At 41.9% G+C, this 23,630-nt stretch overlaps 1 protein-coding gene across 6 annotated transcripts in view; it reads left to right on the top strand.

Moving 5' to 3' along the window:
- LOC111554592 (neuroendocrine protein 7B2) overlaps positions 1 to 5,508 on the top strand; it is a 56,666-nt gene extending 51,158 nt beyond the window's left edge. For 4 of the 6 annotated variants that reach the window (XM_026456338.1, XM_026456335.1, XM_026456337.1 and 1 more), the window contains one exon: positions 4,926 to 5,508. In XM_026456338.1, the coding sequence (XP_026312123.1) occupies positions 4,926 to 5,021 (96 nt within the window). In that variant the 3' untranslated portion in view covers positions 5,022 to 5,508. The remainder of the gene's footprint in view (positions 1 to 4,925) is intronic. The other 2 variants (XR_003309790.1, XR_003309791.1) reach the window with 1 other exon arrangement.
- The last annotated feature ends 18,122 nt before the right edge of the window (positions 5,509 to 23,630 follow it).

The raw sequence follows: 23,630 nt of genomic DNA, 5'->3' as shown, positions 1-23,630 counted from the left end.
GACCACCCTAGCTAACATGGTGAAACCCCGTCTCTACTAAAAATACAAAAACTTAGCCGGGCCTGGTGGCGGGCGCCTGTAGTCCCAGCTACTCAGGAGGCTGAGGCAGGAGAATGGCGTGAACCCGGGAGGCGGAGCTTGCAGTGAGCTGAGATCGCGCCACTGCGCTCCAGCCTGGGCGACAGAGCGAGACTCCGTCTCAAAAAAAAAAAAAAAAAAAAAAAAGGACAGAAACAGGGAAGTGCTAAACTCATGCTCCAGGAAATAATTTTGAAGGAATTTGGGAGCAACCAATGAGATGAACAAACCTAATTTCTCCTATATATCTTTTTTTCTTGGCCTAGCCAGACTGATGTAAAAATGTACGAGATCTATAATATTTGTTTGCTGTCTGTTGAATTTACTGCAGGCTTAGTTTTTAACCATCCCATCCAGGGCTGCTCAAGGTAGGAGCTTGGTCTAGGTACTCCACATTTAGCTACTTCCTATACAGTGTTGCCTCACATAAAACTCAATGTGACATTTGCTCTGGCTTTCCAGGGTATTTTATAGCATCAAGACTTAATTAGTGATCAAGTTCCATTCTGCTAATCCACCTGGCCACCTGCCTTTTTTTTGATCAGATGAAGGTGGGAGAAAAACAGCGCCACTGTTACATGGTAAAATGCTATGAGATAGCGACCATTTTAGTTAAAACATACAAACCTAAGCATGTACTCAAAGCCACTGACTATTCATAAGAGCAAGTGCCTGGATCCTCTCAAAATTTGGGAATCTGGGCATGGTAACTGTGGCCATTCTGAAGGGTTTTGCCAAATATAGTCAGAGAGAGTTTTAAGAGGTGTGGATTTTCTGGCCTCAGCATCAGTCCTCAGGCCCCCACAACAGAAGGTTCCAAGCCCCTGTGCTGCCTGACAAAACACAGAAGACATACAGCAATTTTCTGTGCAAGAAGTAGAAAATTTTTACCTCTGGAAACAAATCTTTTTTGAGGAGAGTTAACAGAGTTATTAAGAGTTTTTCTTGTGGCCGGGCGCGGTGGCTCAAGCCTGTAATTCCAGCACTTTGGGAGGCTGAGACGGGCGGATCACGAGGTCAGGAGATCGAGACCATCCTGGCTAACACGGTGAAACCCTGTCTCTACTAAAAAATACAAAAAACTAGCCGGGCGAAGTGGTGGGCGCCTGTAGTCCCAGCTACTCGGGAGGCTGAGGCAGGAGAATGGCATAAACCCGGGAGGCAGAGATTGCAGTGAGCTGAGATCCGGCCACTGCACTCCAGCCTGGGCGATAGAGCGAGACTCCGTCTCAAAAAAAAAAAAAAGAGTTTTTCTTGGCGATTGCAGCTTCCAGTAGCAGATGGTGACGGAAAGGGTCCAAAGGGTATAATGTGTTCTTGAGGGAGCATCAAGAAATTCCATTCTAGGGGCTCAAAATATACATAATTTACCGGTAATATGGCTTGAATATCTCCCTACAACACAACAAGAACATTTCCCAATAAGAGCAATGACTGACTTAAAATGAATAAGTTAGCTTGAAGCTTTAATTGTCTCTACTTCCTGGCCCACCATTCCTTCTGCCCTGACTCAGTGAATGACCATGGGGCATGACTTAGGTCATTTTTCCATGAGACTAGTGATTACCAAAACTCAGCATGCTGGCTAAGACGCATGTTATAAAGGATTTTACTTTAGCCTCAATTTCCTCCACATAGGAAAGGCTTAGAATTTAGGAAAAGAAGGGTCCCTTTGACCCACAGATATCAAATTCTTCCTATTCTTGGGCATCTACGAAGACCCATTCTCATGCCGTAAACCATGGGCCTCTCTGGATTGATAAGGAAACAAGTTGGCCCTGCCCATCATCAGGTCTCAGATACTGTTCCCATCTTGATTGAAGACCTTAACGCTGCCCCCACACCACCCCCAGTGCATGAATCAATATAAAGAAACTATAAGCTTTCTTTTTTGAACAATGAAGTCTTCCTCCAATGAAACTCAGCATCTGCTGTGAGTTTCCAGAGGACATTGTAAGCAAAGAGCCAATCCCAGTGGTTCTTCCAGTTTTGAAATGGGAACCATGTTTTGTGTGTGTCCTACCCAGTCTCTTGCCCAAATGAAAGAAGATAAATACAGAAGTGCCCTGAGTGTTTCAGAGCACAATTAAAGCCAAGGCTCAGCTGGGTGCAGTGGCTCACACCTGTAATCCCAGCACTTTGGGAGGCTGAAGCAGGTGGATCACCTGAGGTCAGTAGTTCAAGACCAGCCTGGTCAACATGAAACTCCGTCTCTACTAAAAATACGAAAATTAGCCGGGCATTGTGGTGTGCTCCTGTAATCTCAGGTACTGGGGAGGCTGAGGCCAGGAGAATCATTTGAACCTGGGAGGTAGAGGTTGCAGTGAGCCGAGATCATGCCACTGCACTCCAGCTTGGGTGACGGAGTGAGACTCTCAAAACAAAACAAAAAAACAAAAAACAAACCCAATGCTCATTATTATTATTCCTAAGTGCTGGATTCAATACTCAGTTAAATATTTATCAAAAAAGTTCACGTGATTCCTCTTTTTACTTTCTCATTAATTTTTCCCCTCCCCTCCAACCTTTGCATGTTGTGGGTCTGGGCAGGACTTCTCCCATGAGAGAGAGATTCTCCTCAAAGTTGCAACCAAGCCCCATATGGCTTTGTGCAACTTTATGTACTCACCCAAATCCAATTGAATTCCTCATTGCTTCACAAATGAAAGGTCAATCTACTTTTAAATGGCTATGAACTTTTAAACTCTTAAGCTGTTTCTTGTTAATATGTGAGCTCTACTATTTATCTTACTTAAACAGCTTATGAACTTTTTAACTTATATTTGATAAACTTGAACCGCTCATGTCCTCCTTTAACATATTAGAATTTTTGGAATAAATGTTACTAAACAAAATGTTTATGATACTGAATATACTTTTTCAGTCCACACTTGCTCCACTTACCTAAAGATTCTGATATGATCCTCTGGGGTAGGCCAAACCACTGTAATTGATAAAAGGAATTTTTATTATTTTAAATATTTCTAAGATGAATCCTCAGCAAGGTGTTGTCTTGTGACATGTCACTTTTCAAATGTCTGAGGACATTGCTCACTTTGTAATTCTCACCTACTTTGTGATGCATCTTTGCAGAGTGAGTCGGACCTTTCACGATTCATGCGTTTAGCAGCCAGAATGTGAAAGAAAATTTGTAAATGCTAAATTCAGGTGTCATTCCTTTTCTTTTGAAGAATGTCTGTTCACCTATCAAGAGTCATGGCAGGCCCTGTCATGGACCAGAGAGCTCCCCTTTGAACAGCCTCCATTCATTCGTACGCGGGGATTGAGCATGCGACAGGTTGCTGCTCAATTGCTGATCGTTTGTAACTACAGCTTCTTTTTTTTTTGAGATAGAGTCTCGCTCTGTCGCCCAGGCTATAGTGCAGTGGCGCGATCTCAATCTCTGCTCACTGCAAGCTCCGCCTCCTGGGTTCACACCATTCTCCTGCCTCAGCCTCCCGAGTAGCTGGGACTACAGGCGCCTACCACCACGCCTGGCTAATTTTTTTGTATTTTTAGTAGAGACGGGGTTTCACCATGTTAGCCAGGATGGTCTTGATCTCCTGACCTTGTGATCCGCCCGCCTCGGCCTCCCAAAGTGCCGGGATTACAGGCGTGAATCACTGCACCTGGCTACAGCTTCTTTCTTATATTTTTGTTCCATTATCGGAAGGCAACTTCAATAAACAAACATCTTCCAAATATTTTGAATTTTTTTTCTGCTTGTTAAATACTATTTTGTAAAGTTTCAATTACTAGTTCAAATCCAAACCTCAAAAAATAGATATGTATTAGAGAAGGAATGGAAAAATATTTACTCATTAAGAATATCAACACATGAAAGTGATTTCAGAGTACAGAGTCTTCAGTCAAAAACAAAGGAGCCTTCCAGCCCTTTCAGGAAGCTTCCTTTTTTGCTTCAATTTTTGAATTTGACTGAGGGAAGGCGGAAGTGATCGCTTGAGCCCCTAATGAATTCTCCTTAGTAAAATACTAGCAAGGAAGAATCAGTCCCAGCAGCAGGATGATCTGGGACCAGTCTTCAGATGCTAATTCCCACTTGGCCCTACTCTTCTCCTTTAGAACATTTTTCATGCAAAATATAATGTAATGCATTTCAGATTCCCCCTCCTACCTAAATAGGGCCATAGAATAATAATTATCTTTCTTTTTTTTTTTTTTTTTTTTTGGGGGGGACGGAGTCTCACTCTGTCGCCCAGGCTGGAGTGCAGTGGCTGGATCTCGGCTCACTGCAAGCTCCACCTCCCGGGTTCGCGCCATTCTCCTGCCTCAGCCTCCCGAGCAGCTGGGACCACAGGCACCCGCCACCTCGCCCGGCTGTTTTTTTTGCATTTTTTAGTAGAGACGGAGTTTCACCGTGTTAGCCAGGATGGTCCCGATCTCCTGACCTCGTGATCCGCCCGTCTTGGCCTCCCAAAGTGCTGGGATTACAGGCTTGAGCCACCGCACCCGGCCAATAATTATCTTTCTTATGGGTCTTGTTCCCTAACTTAGTAGCAAGGACTTATGAGCTGGTTTACCCCAAATCTTTGTGCCAAAAATACTAGTTTTTAAAAAGAGCACATTGTATCTGATAAAGGGCTATATAGTTGTGTGAAAAACACAGTTAGAGCTATCTATCAGTCAGAAAATGTTTCATAGGCCACTGAGGTATTAATTCGTACACTGGAGTAGTTGTTTGGTGGTTGGTAGGTGCCACTGGTACATTGCTGTTAACCCAATAGGCCAGAAACAATTCTTGTTCATTTCTTTTCTGAGCTGTCTGCATCTGATGTTCACATGTAACACCAAACCACATGGTTTTTGTTCGTTTGTTCGTTTTTCAGAGTGTCAATCCGTATCTGCAAGGACAGAGACTGGATAATGTTGTTGCAAAGAAGTCTGTCCCCCATTTTTCAGATGAGGATAAGGACCCAGAGTAAAGAGAAGATGCTGGATGAAAACCCACATTACCTGTTAGGCCTCAGCATGGCTTATGTGCACGTGTTAACGGAGCCCCTGTGAATGACAGCATGTTTCTTACATAGATAATTATGGATACAAAGCAGTTGTATGTTGATAGTGTATTGTCTTCACACGATGACTCTGCTTTCTGCTAAATTAGAATAAGAGCTTTTTTGTGTTTTGGGTTTTTAAAATGTGAATCTGCAATGATCATAAAAAATTAAAATGTGAATGTCAACAATAAAAAGCAAGATTATGAAAGGCTCAGATTTCTTGCAGTTTAAAATGGTGTCTGAGGTCGTACTATGTTGGCCAAGTCTATAAAAAGCTGGCATTCGATTTTGATTATGAAGTGCATCCAGCCCTTGGGCATTGTTCTACACCAATAAAGAAGGCTGGACTCAAGAGGAGGAGCTGACACATTTCACTTGGCTGCGTCTTAATAAACATGTATGCAAGCATTGGTGTATGAAGTTTTCTTTTTAAAGCATGATAAAGAACAATTTCTTTGTGTAATAGAACAGCCTGTTCTACATACGTGATAGCATATGACCCTAACAATAATACTGTGAACTTAATGGGTCTGGTGTTATCCCCATTTTACAGATGGCAGAACTGAGATGCATTCAACACATTGAGATGCATTCAACACACCATTGGGAATCGTTGGCAAAATCCAGCGTGAAGACACTCTACAGGATAAGTTGCCTAGCTTTTTCCAACAAATAAATGGGAGGAGGGAAAAGTGCTGGGGTACTGTCATAGATTTTAAAAGGCTTAAGAGACATGAGCCAAATACAATGTGTGTGGGTCTTATTTGCATCCTGACTCAAATCAAATCAAGAAGAGTATTGATCAGACAATCAGGGAAGTTTGAGTAGTGACTGAATATTTTGGTATGATTTAAGTGTTCCATAGTATTTATATTATGGCTATTTTTTTAAAAGAGCCCTTATCTCTTAGGGATAAATAGTGAATTATTATTATTGTTGTTATTATTATTTTATCTTTATTTTTTGAGATGGAGTCTCGCTCTGTTGCCCAGGCTGGAGTGCTGTGGCACGATCTCAGCTCACTGCAAGCCCCGCCTCCCAGGTTCACACCATTCTCCGGCCTCAACCTCTGGAGTAGCTGGGAATACAGGCGCCCGCCACCACGCCCGGCTAAATTTTTATGTATTTTTAGTAAAGACGGGGTTTCACCGTTTTAGCCAGGATGGTCTCGATCTCCTGACCTTGTGATTCGCCCACCTCAGCCTCCCAAAGTGCTGGGATTACAGGCGTGAGCCACCACGCCCGACAATATTGAATTATTTACAGGTGAAATGATATGATGTCTTGGATTTGCTTTAAAATAATCCAGTGGTAGTGATGAGGTAGAGGGCCAGGAGGGAATGCAGATATAGATAATCAAGACTGGACCATACACTGATAACTGTTGAAGCTAGGTCAAGGATACCTGGGAGTTAATTGTACTTCTTATTTCTTTTTTCTCTTCTTTTTTCTTTTTCTTTTTTTTTTTTTTTTTTGGAGACAGAGTCTCACCGTGTCACCCAGGCTGGAGTGCAGTGGCGTGATCTCAGCTTACTGCAACCTCCACCTCCCGGGTTCAAGCGATTCTCCTGCCTCAGCCTCCGGAGTAGCTGGGATTACAGGTACCCACCATCACCATTAGCCCTGCTAATTTCTGTATTTTTAGTAGCGACTTGGTGTCATCATCTTGGCCAGGATGCTCTCAAACGATCCTGATCTCAAGTGATCCGCCCACCTCGGCTTCCCAAAGTGCTGGGATTACAGGCATGAGCCCCCACACCCGGCTTGCACTTCTTATTTCTATGTTTGTATGTATTTGAAAATTTCAACAATAGAACCACAGTTGACGGTTAAAACGTTAAGAGTAGATCATGGTAAAAACTGACCTGGAATCCGGGTGTGGTGCCTCATGCCTGTAATCCCAGGACTTTGGGAGGCTGAGGCAGGTGGATCACCTGAGGTCGAGAGTTTGAGACCTGCCTGACCAACATGGAGAAACCCTGTCTCCACTAAAAATGCAAAATTAGCCAGGTGTGTTGGCACATGCCTGTAATCCCAGCTACTTCTCTCTCATGACCCCTTTTTGTCTTCCTATGGGACCTCACGCCTCCTTTCATATAGTCCCTGTAAGAGAGCGTAATGATAAGAATTACTCTATATACAGAGCAGGGTCTGTATACATTGTTCATTTAAACATCCCTCCCTACATTTTATAGATGAAGCAACTGAGGCAGAGGGATTCCATGACTTAACTAAGTCTCCTTAACTAGTAAGTGGCAGAGTTAGAACTTGAATTTAGGTCTCTTGGACTCCACAGTGGATACTCTCCCCTGTACCACACTACCACCTGTTAAAAGAGAAACCTTAGACAAATTAAATTGAACAGACTTTAGTTGAGCAAAGAACAATATGGAAAATAGGTTCAGAGAGACTCTGCACTGCCGTGTGGTTGAAAAAAACCAATGGACAGAAAAAGAAAAGTAAGGTACATAAAACAAAAGTGAGGGACAGAAACAGCCGGATTGGTTACATACATTTCAGCGTTTGCCTTATTTGAACATGATTTGAACAGTTGGCCACCTTTGGCCAAATCTCAGTGTTTGGCACAAGAGTAGGTTACAGCCTGTTTACACATCCAGTTAGGTTACAGTTTGCTATGTACAGAGAAAATTTTAGGCCGAGCTTACACTATGTAAGGAGGCAGCTTTGGGCTAAACTTAATTTAGCATACCCAATACTTGTTTACTTATTATGTGTATGCCTCATTCAACTGGGTTATAAGCTCCTTGAAGCCATAGGCTCTGTCTTATTTTTCTTTTTATCTTGATATCTTGCATGCAGCCTAACAAAGGCTAATAACTGCTGAATGAATGAGCTTGATGGAATTTTTTTTTTTTTTTTTTTTTTTGAGACGAAGTCTTGCTCTGTCGCCCAGGCTAGAGTGCAGTGGCGCGATCTTGGCTCACTGCAAGCTCCGCCTCCTGGGTTCACAGCATTCTCCTGCCTCAGCCTCCTGAGTAGCTGGGACTACAGGCACCTGCTACAATGCCCGGCTAAGTTTTTGTATTTTTAGTAGAGACGGGGTTTCACCGTGGTCTTGATCTCCTCACCTTGTGATCTGCCCGCCTTTGCCTCCCAAAGTGCTGGGATTACAGGCGTGAGCCACCATGCCCGGCCCTCAAGTCTTTCTTAGAATCAGCCAGTAGAACTACCCGCTTCTTTTCTGAGTCACTGCCCAAATGTCGGTAGTTCAGGAAGTGTCAAGGCACAGAGTTCCTGCCAAATATCTCAATTTGCTGCATACCGTGACGGTTGTGCATGATTCATTTATTAGGGAGACAGACCAGATGTGTGGGACGGCCCTGCTCAACATCAAGGCAGATCTGTGGGCAGACAGAGCATCGGGTTCTGCTGTAGGTTTTCATTGACCGGTGTTCCTCTGACCATGGCATAGCCACTTGGGCAGTGCAGAGGGCATATCCCAGCCCGTCACTGGTATCATGTGCTGTGGCAACAGTCTTGGGGGTTAGAACAGAGAAACCTGGGGAAACACTGGCCACTCAATGGGGAGCAAGCTTGGAGGGTAGGAGAGTCCTAAGATGGGGTCAGGGAAGGATCCAGGCCGTCACCTTTCAAAGTGCTCCAGGACATTATTTCCAAAGTCAATTGACACACCTAGCCAGGAGCATATCTTGAGAAAGTAGTATTTTTTGAAGCCTCCTGAAGCCTGGGTTTTACCAGCAGCCTAGGCGGGGCAGGATTCGGGGAGCTTGTACTTCACATACTCAACTTTCTGTTTCTAAAGGGAAAGAGAGACTCTACCAAGACTTTTTGGCCATCAGGCTGCTCTTCCAAAATTGTCTGGTGACTTAACCATAGGTGAATCAGAAACGTGGATCAAATTTCCTGCTAAAATACACATGAATGTGGCAATTAAAAGAAAATGTGTAGAATATAGCAGATCTGGTGGCCAGAAAGCCCTGTGAGAAGGCAAGGGCCATTGAGAATTATCATAACTATATAGTAAAAGAAACCTTGATTCCAAATGGGCACAGAGGAGTCATGGAGAAAGTTGCTAAGACATTTATGGGTGTCACACATCGGCTTCTGAAGTCCATAAATAAAGGCAGGGTGTCTGCAAAGATTCTTGTAGAACCATGTCCTTGAATTTGGGTTTAAAAACTTATTAACTTATAAGTTGCAAAAGAAAGATTCTTTTAGAAAAGAGCTGCTATGAGATGGGCTGAGTTAGAAAGCCCTAACAGCCCATCCTAATAGACTGAATGTTCTATTGTTTGATGAATGTTATGTGCCAGTAGAACTTGTTGATAAGCCGTTCTTCCCAACAGAAACGGTAACTATATACACAGGAAACAAAAATATTTGTAATGGCTTTTAGCCATGGCAACTGAACACCTGAGGAGTAAGAAGCATCTTAATAAAGCCCATTTGGAAACTAGAGTCACTTCCTCACAAGGTGGCCATCATATGGTGTCACCTTCCTTGACAGGACTCATCACGATACCATTCATTTATTCATTCAGCAGTAACTTATCAAGGATCTATTCTATGTGCCAAATACTGAGCTATATTCTGGGACTGAGGAGTCTTATCAAAGAGGTGTGAGATATAGGCTCTTCCTTCATGGAGTTTAAAGCACATTTGCAACCATAAATATTCAGCTATCTGTAAACACTTGATCCCATGGCATCACTGTTTAACAGAGTAGTTAGATACAGACACTTTGTAATTAGATTTGCATTTGATTCTGTGTTCTGTGACTTTCAAATTGTGTGGCCTTGAGCAAACAATTCCATCTCACCGAACCTTAGTTCTTTCATGTAACCAACGGGAAAGATAATACTTAGCTTATCATATTGATGTGAAGATAAATTCCCTGCAATACAGCACCTGTGTTAAACCTCGATTTAGATTCCAAATTCAGAATTCATCAGATTTCAGTGCAAGAAACAAACTCTTTACTCTGGATATGTCCATATGAAAGGGATTTAATGCAAGGAATTATGTGCTTACAAAATTATTTAAAGATGTGGAGGAGCATGAGGCAGGGATCCACAGTTGGGCTTAACCAGTTCAAGCTCACCCACATAGCTGGAATCCAGAGGTCAGGAAATAGTGGTTGGTGTCACTGCCACCACCACATCACTACCACTGATGTGTGACACTCCCAAAGTCATTGTCTTGACCCAGGAATGGTGGGTTTGCCTGCAGCTACCATCTCTCATAGCAGAAACAGCAGCAGAAAAAGAGATGTTTTTCTTTCTCTTCCAACTTCAGCATCTGTGGCAGTGCATCTATCTGGTGTTCCAGTTTGCTTCCAAAAGCCTGTCTCCTGAGGAGTCAGGTATCAACCACGTTGGGGGTTCCCAACCCCTGGGCCATGGACCAATACTGGTCTGTGGTCTGTTAGGAACCTGGCCATTCGGGAGGAAGTGGAGGAGGAAGTGAGCCCCGGGCGAGCGCCCCCTCCTATCAGATCAGTGGCAGCGTTAGTCTCATAGGAGCGCAAACCCTATTGTGAAGGATCTAGGTTGTACACTCCTTATGAGAATCTAATGCCTGATAATCTGAGTTGGAACAGTTGCATCCCAAAACCATATGCCCCTTGCCACCCGTGGAAAAATTGTCTTCCACAAAAATAGTCCCTGGTGCCAAAAACGCTGAAGACCACTGATCTGTATTTTCCATATAGGGATAGCCAAAACCCAGGGAAGCTGAAGCTCTACCAAAATTCAAAGTAGAGCCCAGCTGTCCTGCTCTCAGTTTTACTATCAATTTACTATCTTATAATAGCTCCAAAGGAGAAAAGTGAAAAACTATAGAATTTTAGAGATTATTTTTTCCCACCTTCCTGGCTGATAAAGTAAGAAATAGTGCTTGAAAGAAGATGAATAATCACAGCACAGATGTAAACCAAACTCAAGCTTTATCATTAGGATTGGCATAGGAACGATCCCCATGACATAGACCCCAAACGGACAATGGTATGAATGAAAAAGGTAACAGCGGAGGCTGATCTTTATCATTTTTCACTATGCTTGTTTTTTTTGTCGTTGTTGATTTTTGAGTTGGAATGTGAGCTTATTTATCCTCCACAGCTTTTGGAAGATTTCAGCCTGACTCATCCTATTTTAGAGTGTCTGACAGGGGAATAATGCATGGTATTTAGATGGTACCAGTTATCCAAGAAGGTCACATTTCTTTGCAATTAGTCTATCACACTCCAGAATACCCTGAGAGAGGCTGGGGTAGGAGAGAGGCAGTTATCTTCATTTAACAACAGATAGACTTAGGAAGCGGTGGGGGCCCATGAAAAAGCAGGAACGAGAATGGCAAGATGTGCCAACGCTATCTCCCTTCCCCCACCAACAACCCAGGGAAGTGTTTCCAAATCACTTTCTACATATGCCTTGACTGTTGATTCATCAAAGATGTCTTCAATAGATTCACAACTCAAACCACATTGCAGTATTTAAGTAAAGGGGAGCATTGAAAAATGTGAATGTGGTATTTCTTCTATTTTTGCAAATGGATGTGTTTGATACCAAACCCTGTCAGCAGCTAATACTATTACTGTGTTTGCTAATATGCTCAGATCAACTGGGCACACAACCAAAACCCGTAACATTCCTGAGTCAAGTATGATCAGATGCTCTCAAATGCAGTTTGCCTTCCTCCCTCGCATCATAAGAGAAAAGGCTTTTGTTGGATATGTTTTGTGAACACCAAAGACAGTAAATAGCTTTTTGAAGGAGCCAAAGTGTTTCCCCCTGATTCATTGTGAATGCCTGCAAGAGCGTTTCCTTTTAAGTTAAAACACTTTACGAATTCTTCCTCCTCAATCAATCTACATATTTTTATCACTGCTATTTTTAATAAGTAACTTTTCTTTCTGAAAATTTATTTCACTTTCCCCCAACCTTTCTGTGATTCTTGGGAGACAAGAGACAGAGTTCATTTAAAACACTCTTGTTTATGATGGATGAAACCACAAACTTTGTGTGATGTTAACTCACAGAAGGAGAATCTGAACTTCAGAGTATTTTGTGTTTGGAGAGAAGGCTCACTAAGGAAAATGGGCTCATTTCAATTCAGTATATTATAGGATATTATATTATAGGAAGGAAAAGATCAAGGAAGAGCTGGTCTTAAAACTGTCAAAATATAATAATTTGATGGGAAGAAAGAAGGAAAACAGAGCAGTTGGAAATGCAAAGATAAAAGAACTGGATCCAGACATGTCTATGTAATTTCCCAGAAATGGAAATTGTACTGGCAATTTGGAAAGAGATATCGAAAAACAATATACATTAAATGTTGAGCGTTTCTTGCAGCAATGCACTTGGAAGGCTCTTGGAACACATGGCATAATGGTCTTATGATTCATCTCCATATGGCCTGATCCTTGGTAACTGACGAAGGGGGAAACCAAGTTTCATAAGGAATCAAACACAGAAGAGGAAGTTAAACAGTTTTTTGGTAAAAAAAAAAAAAAAAAAAAAAAAAAAAAACAACTCTTTTAAGCTGCTAGGTCATCAGCAGAGGATTAACTAACGCAGCCTACTAAATTTGCACTGGGATAGATCACATATGTAATTTCCTTTCATTCTTCAATAGCCCTGTGATGCAGGCATCATTTTCTCTGTTTCCTGATAGCCCAAGAGTTGGTGTCTCTAAAGTTGCTTAGGTAGTTGATGGTTGAGCTTAGATGCAAACAATTCTTTCCACCACACCTCAGATTGTCAAACCTGGCTGCTTATCAGAATCATCTGGAGAGCTTTGTAAAAATACAGATTCTTGGGCCTCAGCCCAGGAAATTCTCATGCAGTAGTATAGAGCAAGCTCTGGGGATCAATTTTTTTGTTTTGTTTTGTTTCTCCAGTGACTCTGATACACAGTGAATTTGGGGAAACATTGCACGCAGTTGCAACCAGAAATGGTGTGAGAATGGGTGAAGACAAGAGCCCTGGAGGGAAGGATGTAGAACACAGGAACTCCACTGCTCTATGAGAAGCCTGCTAACCTACACCAGCCATAAATAGTCTTACAAACATCTACCAGATCTGGAAAACATGCTTCGACTTCACCTGAATTTATTTCTAAGACCCCAGACATTCCTAATCAGCCCATCTCCTCCCAGATGGCTCTGCAAACCACTCCTATCGTTTGGAATTATGTTTTCAGAAACCTTACAACGATGATAAAATGCTGTTGCCATAAGCATTTTCCTATCTCCTCAACATGAATTAGATGAGCTACTTAGTGCTTCATCAATAAATTATAAGGGAAGAGGCATTTGGAACTATGGATGCCCTTCAAATGTACTTGGCTAGTTACTTGCCTCTGTTTCCAAAAAGATGAAAACATAAGATGAAGTCAGTGGCAAAATGTGCATCATTCCTGGCCACATACCCAAATAGTCTTTCTCTTATCCAATATGACTTTTTCCTTTGCATGCTTTTTCATCAGGCTAAGAAAACTAAAAAATCTTTCTACAACAAATCCTTAAGGTTTCCCAGAAACACAAAGCAACAGTGCATTATTTACTTCTTATGAAATTGTACCACGATATTTTTAGCAGCGTGGGTGTTACCCTGACACAGGCCATAAAACTTACTCACTTCTTTGGGATCTGAGGCATGGAATCTTGTGATTGGTTTTACAGGGAGAACTTATTGGGGTGCAGTTGCAGTTCCCAGAGTGAGTCTGTGCCATCACTGCCTCCGCTGTTGTTCAGTGGGTGGGGCACCCAGAGCACAGGAATGTGCTCTCTGCTTCTAAGACAAAACTGAGGACTGCGGCTGCCCTACAGGGAATGGATTCGGAGACTCCTGAGGCTCAGTTCTCCAGTGAGTTCCAGGTAACATGCAGAAACCAGGCAAGGCGCAGTGGCTCACGCCTGTAATCCCAGCACTTTGGGAGGCCGAGGTGGGTGGATCACTTGCCCCCAGGAGTCCAAGACCAGCCTGGGCAACATGGTGAGACCCCATCTCTACAGAAAATACAAAAATTAGTGGTTACTTATAGTCGCAGCTACTTGGGAGGCTGAAGTGGGAGGATCACTTGAGCCTGGGAGGTCAGGAGTGCAGTGAGCTGTGATCACACTACTGTACTCCAGCCTGCTGGGTGAGAGTAAGAGTCTGTCTCTAAAAAAAAAAAAAAAAAGAAGAAGAAGAAGAAGAAGGAGAAATCAGAAACAGGAGCAAGGCAAAAAGGGGGCTAGAGCAAGGGTTATAACATGAAGGGAAATGAGAACAGCTGCACTTTTAATCTATGAATTCAACAAAGGTCTGGGAGTATCTATGTACTCCAGGTGCCACGTAGAGGCTGGGGATTCAGTGAGCCACACAGAGAGCGTTCTTGCCACCACAGAGCTTAAGGCACATGGAGGAAACAGACAAAAACCAAGCAAATCTATAAATTGCATAATTTAAAAATTTGGTAAGAGCCAGGAAGAAAGGGCATTAGTCGAAGGACATAGCCTAGGACATGAGTTAAAAAATGTCTAGGCCGGGCGCGGTGGCTCACACCTGTAATCCAGCACTTTGAGGGTCCAAGGCAGGCAGATCACGAGGTCAAGAGATTGAGACCATCCCGGCCCACATGGTGAAATCCCATCTCTACTATTAATACAAAAAAATTAGCTGGGCGTGGTGACGCATGCCTGTAATCTCAGCTACTCGGGAGGCTGAGGCAGAATTGCTTGAACCTGGGAGGTGGAGGTTACAGCGAGTCGAGATCGTGCCACTGCACTCCAGCCTGGTGACAGAGCAAGACTCTGTCTAAAAATGAAACAAACAAAACAAAACAAACAAACAACAAACAAAAAAGAAGACGCGTCCAGTGGCTGTGGGTCAGCATCGGTGACAGTGGGGAGAGCAGTAAAGAAGCAATTGCAACCTTCTAGGTGACAAATGACCATGACCTGGACTTGGGAGTGGGCAGTGAAGAGGCAGGATGGACTCAAGACAGCAACTAGACTGCCACTGGCAGCGACATTTTGGAGAAACTCTAGCAGTTAGTTCTTCCGACACGGTTCCTACAGGTGATGGGATAAAAATAGAAGACAGCAGTGGAAATGATGAAGAGACCTGGAGCATTTTAGTTACGATTCAACTCAGCCTGTGCTAGGGCCACAGGGACTCAAAGAAGAGAAGGAGACACTTCCTCCATGCAAGGAGTCTACATTTCATTGAAGAAGATGCATCCAGCATACACGTAACGACAATAAAGGAAAAATATGACAAGAATAATAGAAAAGGCAGAACGCTCTGAGAAGGAGGCTTGAGGTCAGAGTATGAATTCAACCAGAAGACAGAGGGTGGGGAATTCCGAGGGGAGGGAGGAGCAAGAGCAAAGACATGAACCTGGTGACCTGTGGTATGTGCTCAGCTCCTGCTGGGCTCAAGTGTTGCATATGCAGAGAGAACATGAGCTGGAGACCATCAGGCTGGCACTGAACACCAGGGGCAGGAGTGGATGCTTACTGCTCAGCTGCACACTCCTCTCTTGTTCTCTGCTACATTTGTGCAATTGAATGTCTGTATTATACGTGTGTATTAAAAGCAAACTCTCACTTTGAAATTTTCCTTCTTAGTGGCAAGATTCTTTTCTCTAGATTGACAGTGCAGAGCTCACATAGTAATAACTGCTGTTAGAATAGATATTTAGGACTATAGGGCTAAAGCTTAAATACCATTTAAGGGAAGCTGCTGTTATCTGAAATAATTTGTCTTTCTTATTTAAAAGAACCAATACCCTCCCTTCCTCCTTCCCTCCTTCCCTCCCTTCCTTTCCTCTTTTCTTTCTTCCTTCCTTGGAAGAGTGGAAACATAACGAGGGGTTCTGGCTAGTGTCCTGAGGTGTTGGCTAGGTATACTTTTTAGAGTTGCTCGTGCCAAGAGACCAGCACATATATTTCTCTAGGGGAAGTACATCCTAATGATTCCACAGACATCCATGGATTGCTCTGGTTAGCAGAGTAGCGCTGCAAAAATCATTATGGTTTTTCTTTTTTTTCAGAAATTTGTTCTTCTTTGGCTTAATGTCCACATGACAAAGAATCAGCTTTACAGTCTTTAAGGGCCTATCCCATGCTCAGCCATCTTTCTACAAAATCGTGGAGACATGGGCAGGCAGACACGTGCACTTGGGAGGTTCTGAGATCCTGTCTGTTCAGGCTGATGCAGTGACCAGAGTCACCAGAAAACCTCTGCTCCATCTGGGAGACCCAAGGGAGATCATCTGGAAGCTGGTATCTGGGGACATACTGCTACACTGTCCAGTCCAAAGTCCATCAGCTTTGTTTTCTTTCTCTGTCACACGAACAAGTAAAACACAGTGTAGAAACAAACACTGCAGGCAAGGTTACCTAGTCTCCTTGGAAATGTTTCCTTCCTACTGGCTAACTTTCAACCTAAGGGAAAAGGCAGCTCGATGCTCAACTTGAAGATTTTCTTTCACATTCTATTATACATGTGCACATAAAGGAATTTCTCTTACTATTGGTTTCTTCTCCGATCCTCTCTCCAAAGGCACCATATTTCTCCAGAGAGTATTCCAAATGCCTCATGTCTATGGAGTACTTTGCAAACATTAATAGACAAATGGTTAGTTTATATAAAGCACACATGTATTGCTCTGACATAAGCAGTGAGGAGCCCACAGTTTACATTTTTCATCTTTCTTTTAAAAAGGAATGACAAATCATATTCCAGATGATCCAACCTTTTACGCTACGAAGGGAAGAGTGGAGAAGGAACCAAGATTGAAAAGAGATTTAAATTTGGACCGTTTGTGAGCCAAGTGCAAATGGGTGCACAAGTTCACATTGATCTTTAGAAGGGAAAGCGGGTATTGAATTTGCTTTCCATCTTTGGCTCCATCCTTCACTACCTTGAGAAGAAACCCAAAACACTGAACTTAATGTTAAGCTCCTAATTTTAAAGGTAGACTGATACAGGTTGGGTGCGGTGGCTCACGCCTGTGGTTCCAGCACTTTGGGTGGTCGAGCAAGCGGATCATTTGAGGTCAGGAGTTCAAGACCAGCCACGGCCAACATGGCAAAACCTCGTCTCTACTGAAAATACAAAAATAAAAAATTAGTGGGGCGTGGTGGCGGGTGCCTGTAATCCCAGCTACTCAGGAGGCTGAGGCAGGAGAATCGCTTGAACCAGTGCAGCAGAGGTTGCAGTGAGCTGAGATTGCGCCAATGAACTCCAGCTTGGGTGACAGAGTGAGGCTCCCTCTCAAAAAAGAAAAGAAAAGAAGAAAAAAATATATATATGAAGAGAGCGCGCGCGAGAGAGACTGATACAGTCATTAATAACGGTTCTAATGGCAGTAAGGCAGGCTTGGGTTTTTGTAGGAAACCTCAAGACAGGGCATATGGGTTTTCTTTTTTTTCTTTTCTTTTTTTTTGTTTTGAGATGGAGTCTTGTTCTTTCGCCCAGGCTGGAGTGCAGTGGTGTGATCTCGGCTCACTGCAACCTCCACCTCCCAGGTTCACGCCGTTCTCCTGCCTCAGCCTCCGGAGTAGTTGGGACTACAGGCGCCCGCCACCTCGCCCTGCTAATTTTTTGTATTTTTAGTAGAGACGGGGTTTCACCGTGTTTTAGTGTTCAGCATTCTTTCTAAGTAACTCATGTGATATCTAAACCCATATTCCTCATATATGTGTTCGTATTTTACACAACCAAATGTTTTGACAATACCAGCTATCAAATTATGTAAGTCATTTGACACTTAGGAATACTTTTCTTTGGTGAAAAAATACTGGTATTTGAATCCCAGTTCTAAGAGTGTGTGGTGTAGACTTTTGTTCCCAGTATAGAGAGGGTAGAAGGTCAGTGTGTGGGGCATGGGGGTCAGCAGCTGTGAATTCTTCCTCTGCTTCATACAGCTGTGTGCCCTTGAGACAGTCACACCACCTGTCTAGACATCAGCTCCCTCATCTTTAAAACAGAACAAACAATAGTAGCAATTTCATACGAGTGTTACTATCATTAAATTAGATAATGCACATAAAGCCTTGTGTTTGGTACACAGCAGGTAATTAATAAAAGGCCACTTTAAGAAATGCATGTATACACACACACACACACATTGTTACTCCTACAAGAGAAAATGAAATGTTATAGTATGTTATAGTACGTTATTCACACAAGAGAATATTACACTACTGTTAAACTGATATTTTTGAAGACTTTTAATAATGTCCCCCCAAATAATTAAAATATTAGGTTAAATTTAAAAGTTAAATAAGGCATCTTATTAGATAGAGCATCTTCTCTCTCTCTCTTTCTCTCACATACACACACACACGCCATACACACACACTATATAATTAGAAGGAAATCCATATATATACATATATGTAGTGCGTGTGAGCAAACAGTGGTTATTTGGGGATTGTGAGATTACGGCATATTTTTATTTTCTTTATATTTTTCTCTAGTTCCAAGTTTTCTGTGATGAGTTTGTAATATTTTTACAATAACTTTATGTTATAAAATATTTTATTTTATTTTATTTTTGAGACAGTCTCGCTTTGTCGCCCAGGCTGGAGTGCAGTGGCGCGATCTCTGCTCACCACAAGCTCTGCCTCCCGGGTTCACGCCATTCTCCTGCCTCAGCTTCCTGAGTAGCTGGGACTACAGGCGCCCGCCACCATGCCCGGCTAATTTTTTGTATTTTTAGTAGAGACGGGGTTTCACTGTGTTCGCCAGGATGGTCTCGATCTCCTGACCTCGTGATCCGCCCACCTCGGCCTCCCAAAGTGCTGGGATTCCAGGCGTGAACCACAGCGCCCAGCCTACAAAATATTTTATAAGATGTCATTAACCAGTCCAAGTGACATATTAGGAGAGCTGCAGCAAGAGTAAAATCACACCTATACTTACATGCCTTTTAAAAAGGACACAAGAGTGAAAAGGTGGATCCTAAAATGACTTCTAGTAAATAGCAGAGACATCAAGGAAACAAAGGCTGGGAATGGACTAAGTAAACCAAAAGTTTAAAAAAAAAAAAAAAGTGAGGATCCGGATCGCCAGAGACAGTGGGATAAAACCTTGCAACCTTCAGTTTAATAGATACTTTCAACAGATCCTCCCCAATGAACTAGCATTTTAAAACTGCAGTAAAATGAGTTTTTTTCAAAGAGAACTCCTCCATGAAAAAAAAATTAGAAAATGAAGAACACAGGCTATAAGGGAAAACAAAATTATTAATAAAGGCCCATCACATTTTTTCCCCAAGAGTGAGGTCACATCAAAGAGGTCAAAACAAATACATTCGGTATAAACCTTTCGAACGTAACAAGTTATCCTGTCTGCAGACAAAGAAAGGAGCCTCATTTCAGACAGACTCTGTTACATTTAAGCACTGGGTATGTGAATTTTTGCTGAGAAATACATTGCTGTCTCTGGCTTCCTGTCTTGTTTCACTCCCCAGTCTCTTGGATGGGAGTTTCAGCCTGTCTAACTACACATTTGGGCATCTTCTGGTCTCTTATTCTTAGCTTCTGTTACTGCAGTGGAACCTTCCTGAGGAGGGTAACTTTTTAGGTTAGTGTGATTCTTACAGTGCAAGCAAAAAAGAGCCAGAAGTGTTTGGTACAACTATTTACTGGTTTTACACACACACACACAATTTCTGTGCCATTTACTGGAAGGTATCACTCATTTTCTTTCCTGTCTTCCTCCTTTCCTCTCTCTCCCTTCTTTCCTTCCTTCCTCCCTCCATTCTCTCTATCTCTTCCTCTATCTCCTTCTTTTCCCCTTATTTTCTTCCCCTCCCTTCCTTCTTTCTCCCTATGCAAGTACTCATTTCATAGCTTTGTCAAGCATTTGCTGTGTGCCACCCCTGCATCACCCAGAGCGAATATAAAGATACATAAGACCCAACACACGCTGATATTAGACTTACTGTTTTTTATGTAAGCTCCCCGTTGAACTCTAGTATCCATGCAGACACTGGTGTTTATTAGGTGCCTGGCACTTTCACAGAGCTTGTTTTACTTAATTCCAGCATCTACCCAGAAGTGGGTGTTATCACCATTCCTGTAATACAGATGGTTGAATTTCAGCCCAGAGGCTTTAAATACCTAATTGAGACACTCAGCTTCTAAGGGGAAGTATCAGGAATTTATTCTGACTTTCCTGACTCTGAGTTCAGTGCTTTTTCCCACTGTGCCAGAACTATTGACTCTGAAGGATTACGTTCATAGTTTGGAACTTTCACCTTTCGCATATTGCACTGCACATGGAGTATACACAATAAATATGTGCACGAAATAGGGCATGGATTTTATTATAATGGTCCTGAATAACTCATTTCATATACCTGTATTTGGCAACATTGTCCAGAATTTTCATATGCATGTGCATTTTTCATACACAGGAAACTGGTTAGGCACAGATAGCAAGGTGGATAGCCAGGAGTCAGCCCTCAGACAGGTCAGTAGACATACACACTTACGTAAGGGCTTGTTTGCATTCTGAAAACATGCCTACTCAGATTGGAGCTGGTTACAAAGGACACATGGGAAGCAAAAATGTTCAGTTTCCAAATGATGATCAAAGTCACTCTTGAAATCATAATAGAAGCATCACATTTGTTTTAACTTTGAGGGTTTAAAAAATTATCAACATGGAGACGGAATTATCTAACAAACACATCCATGTACCCATCACCCAGAAATTCAAATTGTCCACATTTTGTCATATTTCTTTCAAGATTTTCGTTAAAGAAATAAAATGTTTAAATGTTTTGTAATGTTGACATTTCTTTTGTCGTCCATGCCTGATCCACCTCGTCCCCTCATTCTGGCGAAGCTCATTAGAGGTCTAGGTTCCAATCCGCTATTTATACATGCACATGACCACATGTTTCACAAGCAACTTATGCTATTTTTATATGTTTACTACAAAATACACATAATGGTGTCATACTACTTATATCATTCCGCAGCTTCCTTTTTTTAAAAAAAAGCATCTCTATGTTTTGAGCTCTATGTTAAAATATGAAAACCTAATCAATTTCTTTTATTAGCTGTGTAGCTTTTTGCCATATGAATAAAATAATTTCTTATGCCCTCTCCTATATCTGTTGATGGACATTAAGATTGCTATGAACAATACCACGATCAACATACTTACACAAGTTTCCAGCCCTCATACACACATTCCAATTTTTCTAAGGTTTTTACCTAGAAGTCTAATGCCTCAACATTCTCAATCCACAACTATTGATTGAATCTGAGTGCTGTGTTAGACAATCTATATTCTATGTGTTTCATAGAATATATGAAGTGGCATACTAAGTGCATGTTTAGTTTTAACACATATTGACAAATTACTCTCTGAAATGATGGTACTAATTTACCCTCTCACTAGCAATGCATGATTGCTTGCTTCTCTCTACCTTTTCCAGTGCTGGGTATTGTCAGACTTTTAGATCTTTGGTAACCTAATAGATAAGCAACAGTATCTTCTCATTTCAGTTTATATTTCCCTGATTTACTGGTGTAATGTTGCATCTTTTTGTATTTACCGGCTGTCCAGGTTTTTTTTTTTTTGTGAATTACCTGCCCATGTGCTTTGGCCATGTGCAATTTTTTTTTTTCCCATTGGGTTATCTGTGGAGTTTTTTTTCTTATTAACTTATAACAAAAATTCATTCCGAATATGATCCACTTAACTGTTATTTGGCGGTTGTAAATATGTTTTTACTTAATCATTGTCAGGTTTATAGTGTAATCCTTTTTTTCTTTAGAAAGGGCATACAAGTTCAGTTCCAACTGTGTGAGGGTTTTATTCTTTTCTAATCCTATGCAAGATGGCATACGTAGTCTCTGCAACTGGATGAACAGCTGTACATAGCTTTTGCAGATCTAAGTAAAAAATTCTTCTATAAAGGTATTCAAAGTTCTTCTCCAAATCTGGGGAGTAGCCCTCTTTTAGCTTCTTGGGGTTAGAGACAGGCTAGCACATTCCATAGGTGGGCAAAACAAGAGGAGACGGACTTTACTTTTACAAACCAGTGGCTGAGCAGAATCTACTCTTCTCACAACCTCAAAGTAGTTTGAAAGTACTTTCATTAAATAAAATTAATCATTAAGTGATCATGGTGTAGGCATCTCAGATTTAAGAGTTTAACTTTGACTACATCGAGTCATTCTACGTCTTCTCCCCTTACTAAAAGCAGGTTTTAATTATGTAACCATGTTTAGAGAGGTCCAGGGAGTTTTTACCCTTATGCCTTCATCCTGATTGGAAAATGGTTTGCAAGAACTTGTTAGGAGCTGTGGAAACACAAATATTGGGCAAAAAACTTGTGTTTCTATATAAATATTTACAAACATACTAGACTATAAACTCTGTGAGGTGAGGGCCTGTGTTTACTCTATCCACAATGGTTATATCCTCAGCATTTGGCTCAGTTGATAATCTTAGTGGGAATGTGCTCAACATTCTCAATCCACAACTATTTATTGAATATGAATGATGTGTTAGACAATCTATATTCTATGTGCTTCATGTAATCAAAGTGACCTAGACAAAATCCCTGCCCTTATGAACCTTACATTCTAGTGGCAGGAAATACTATAATGCCAGGGAGAAGGAAGAGAGAAGTGAGAATGAAGAAAAACGTTGCAGTGATGCACAGCTCTCTCTATCTCTTTGGGATACAGAGGAGGGGGCGTGTGTTGGGGGAAGGAGGTGGGGGTTCTATTGTAGAAAATATGGCCTGAGAAACTGCATGAGGAAGAGTCATCATGATTTGATAGATGGAGATAGAGAAAACCACAGTCACGGCTCCAAAAAAGATCACTTCCATTTTTGGGAGGTAATTTCAGCCTCTTTGTATGTTGATTTGGGGCAGGATGTAAGCCTTGGGGGAAAAAAGTGACTAAAGCTTTTATTTTAGATGAGAAGGAGTTAATGAATTTGTAAAATATGCTCCCTTTTGAGGGAAGGAGTACAGCAGTTTGCACGTCGGGAGAACAGCTGGCTCCAATACAGCTTGGTGGTGGGCTTTGGCTGGACTGGTCATCGCCTAAGTATTTTGTGTATTTCTGATCACCTACCTCTCCCGGAGCCCATGTGAGCAAGACAGGTCTTCAACCTGGTTCAATGCTCCCATCCTGCAGGCAACTACAAACTGTGGCTCACTGGATGATTTAACAAAAAATGAGAATTGTAAAGTGCAGCCTCGAGTTCATATGTAGAAACTGCCATCTGCACAAACAAAACATTCAGAGGACTAAGATTGTAAAGATATTAATGCAGACTTCCTTCTTGCTTCATTTATTTAAAAAAATCTATTGCACGTTCCTAGCAGCATCTAGTAGATATTTCTTGCTCCTTCCCCCCAACGCCAGACTAAAGAGAAAAAAAAATAGGCTGTTTCCTCGTCTGGTTTTGTTTTCCTAGTCGAGTACTTAAATTACGGGTGTTTCATAAGTATCTTTTGATGGATTTCATTGTTTTGTTTATTTTGCTTTAGACAATACAGACACCTTCATATTTCCTT

This window comes from Piliocolobus tephrosceles, chromosome 6, assembly GCF_002776525.5.
Source record: "Piliocolobus tephrosceles isolate RC106 chromosome 6, ASM277652v3, whole genome shotgun sequence".
Lineage (NCBI taxonomy): Eukaryota > Metazoa > Chordata > Mammalia > Primates > Cercopithecidae > Piliocolobus > Piliocolobus tephrosceles.
Note: the sequence above shows the minus strand (reverse complement) of the source record. Positions and strands in the feature narration are given on the sequence as shown.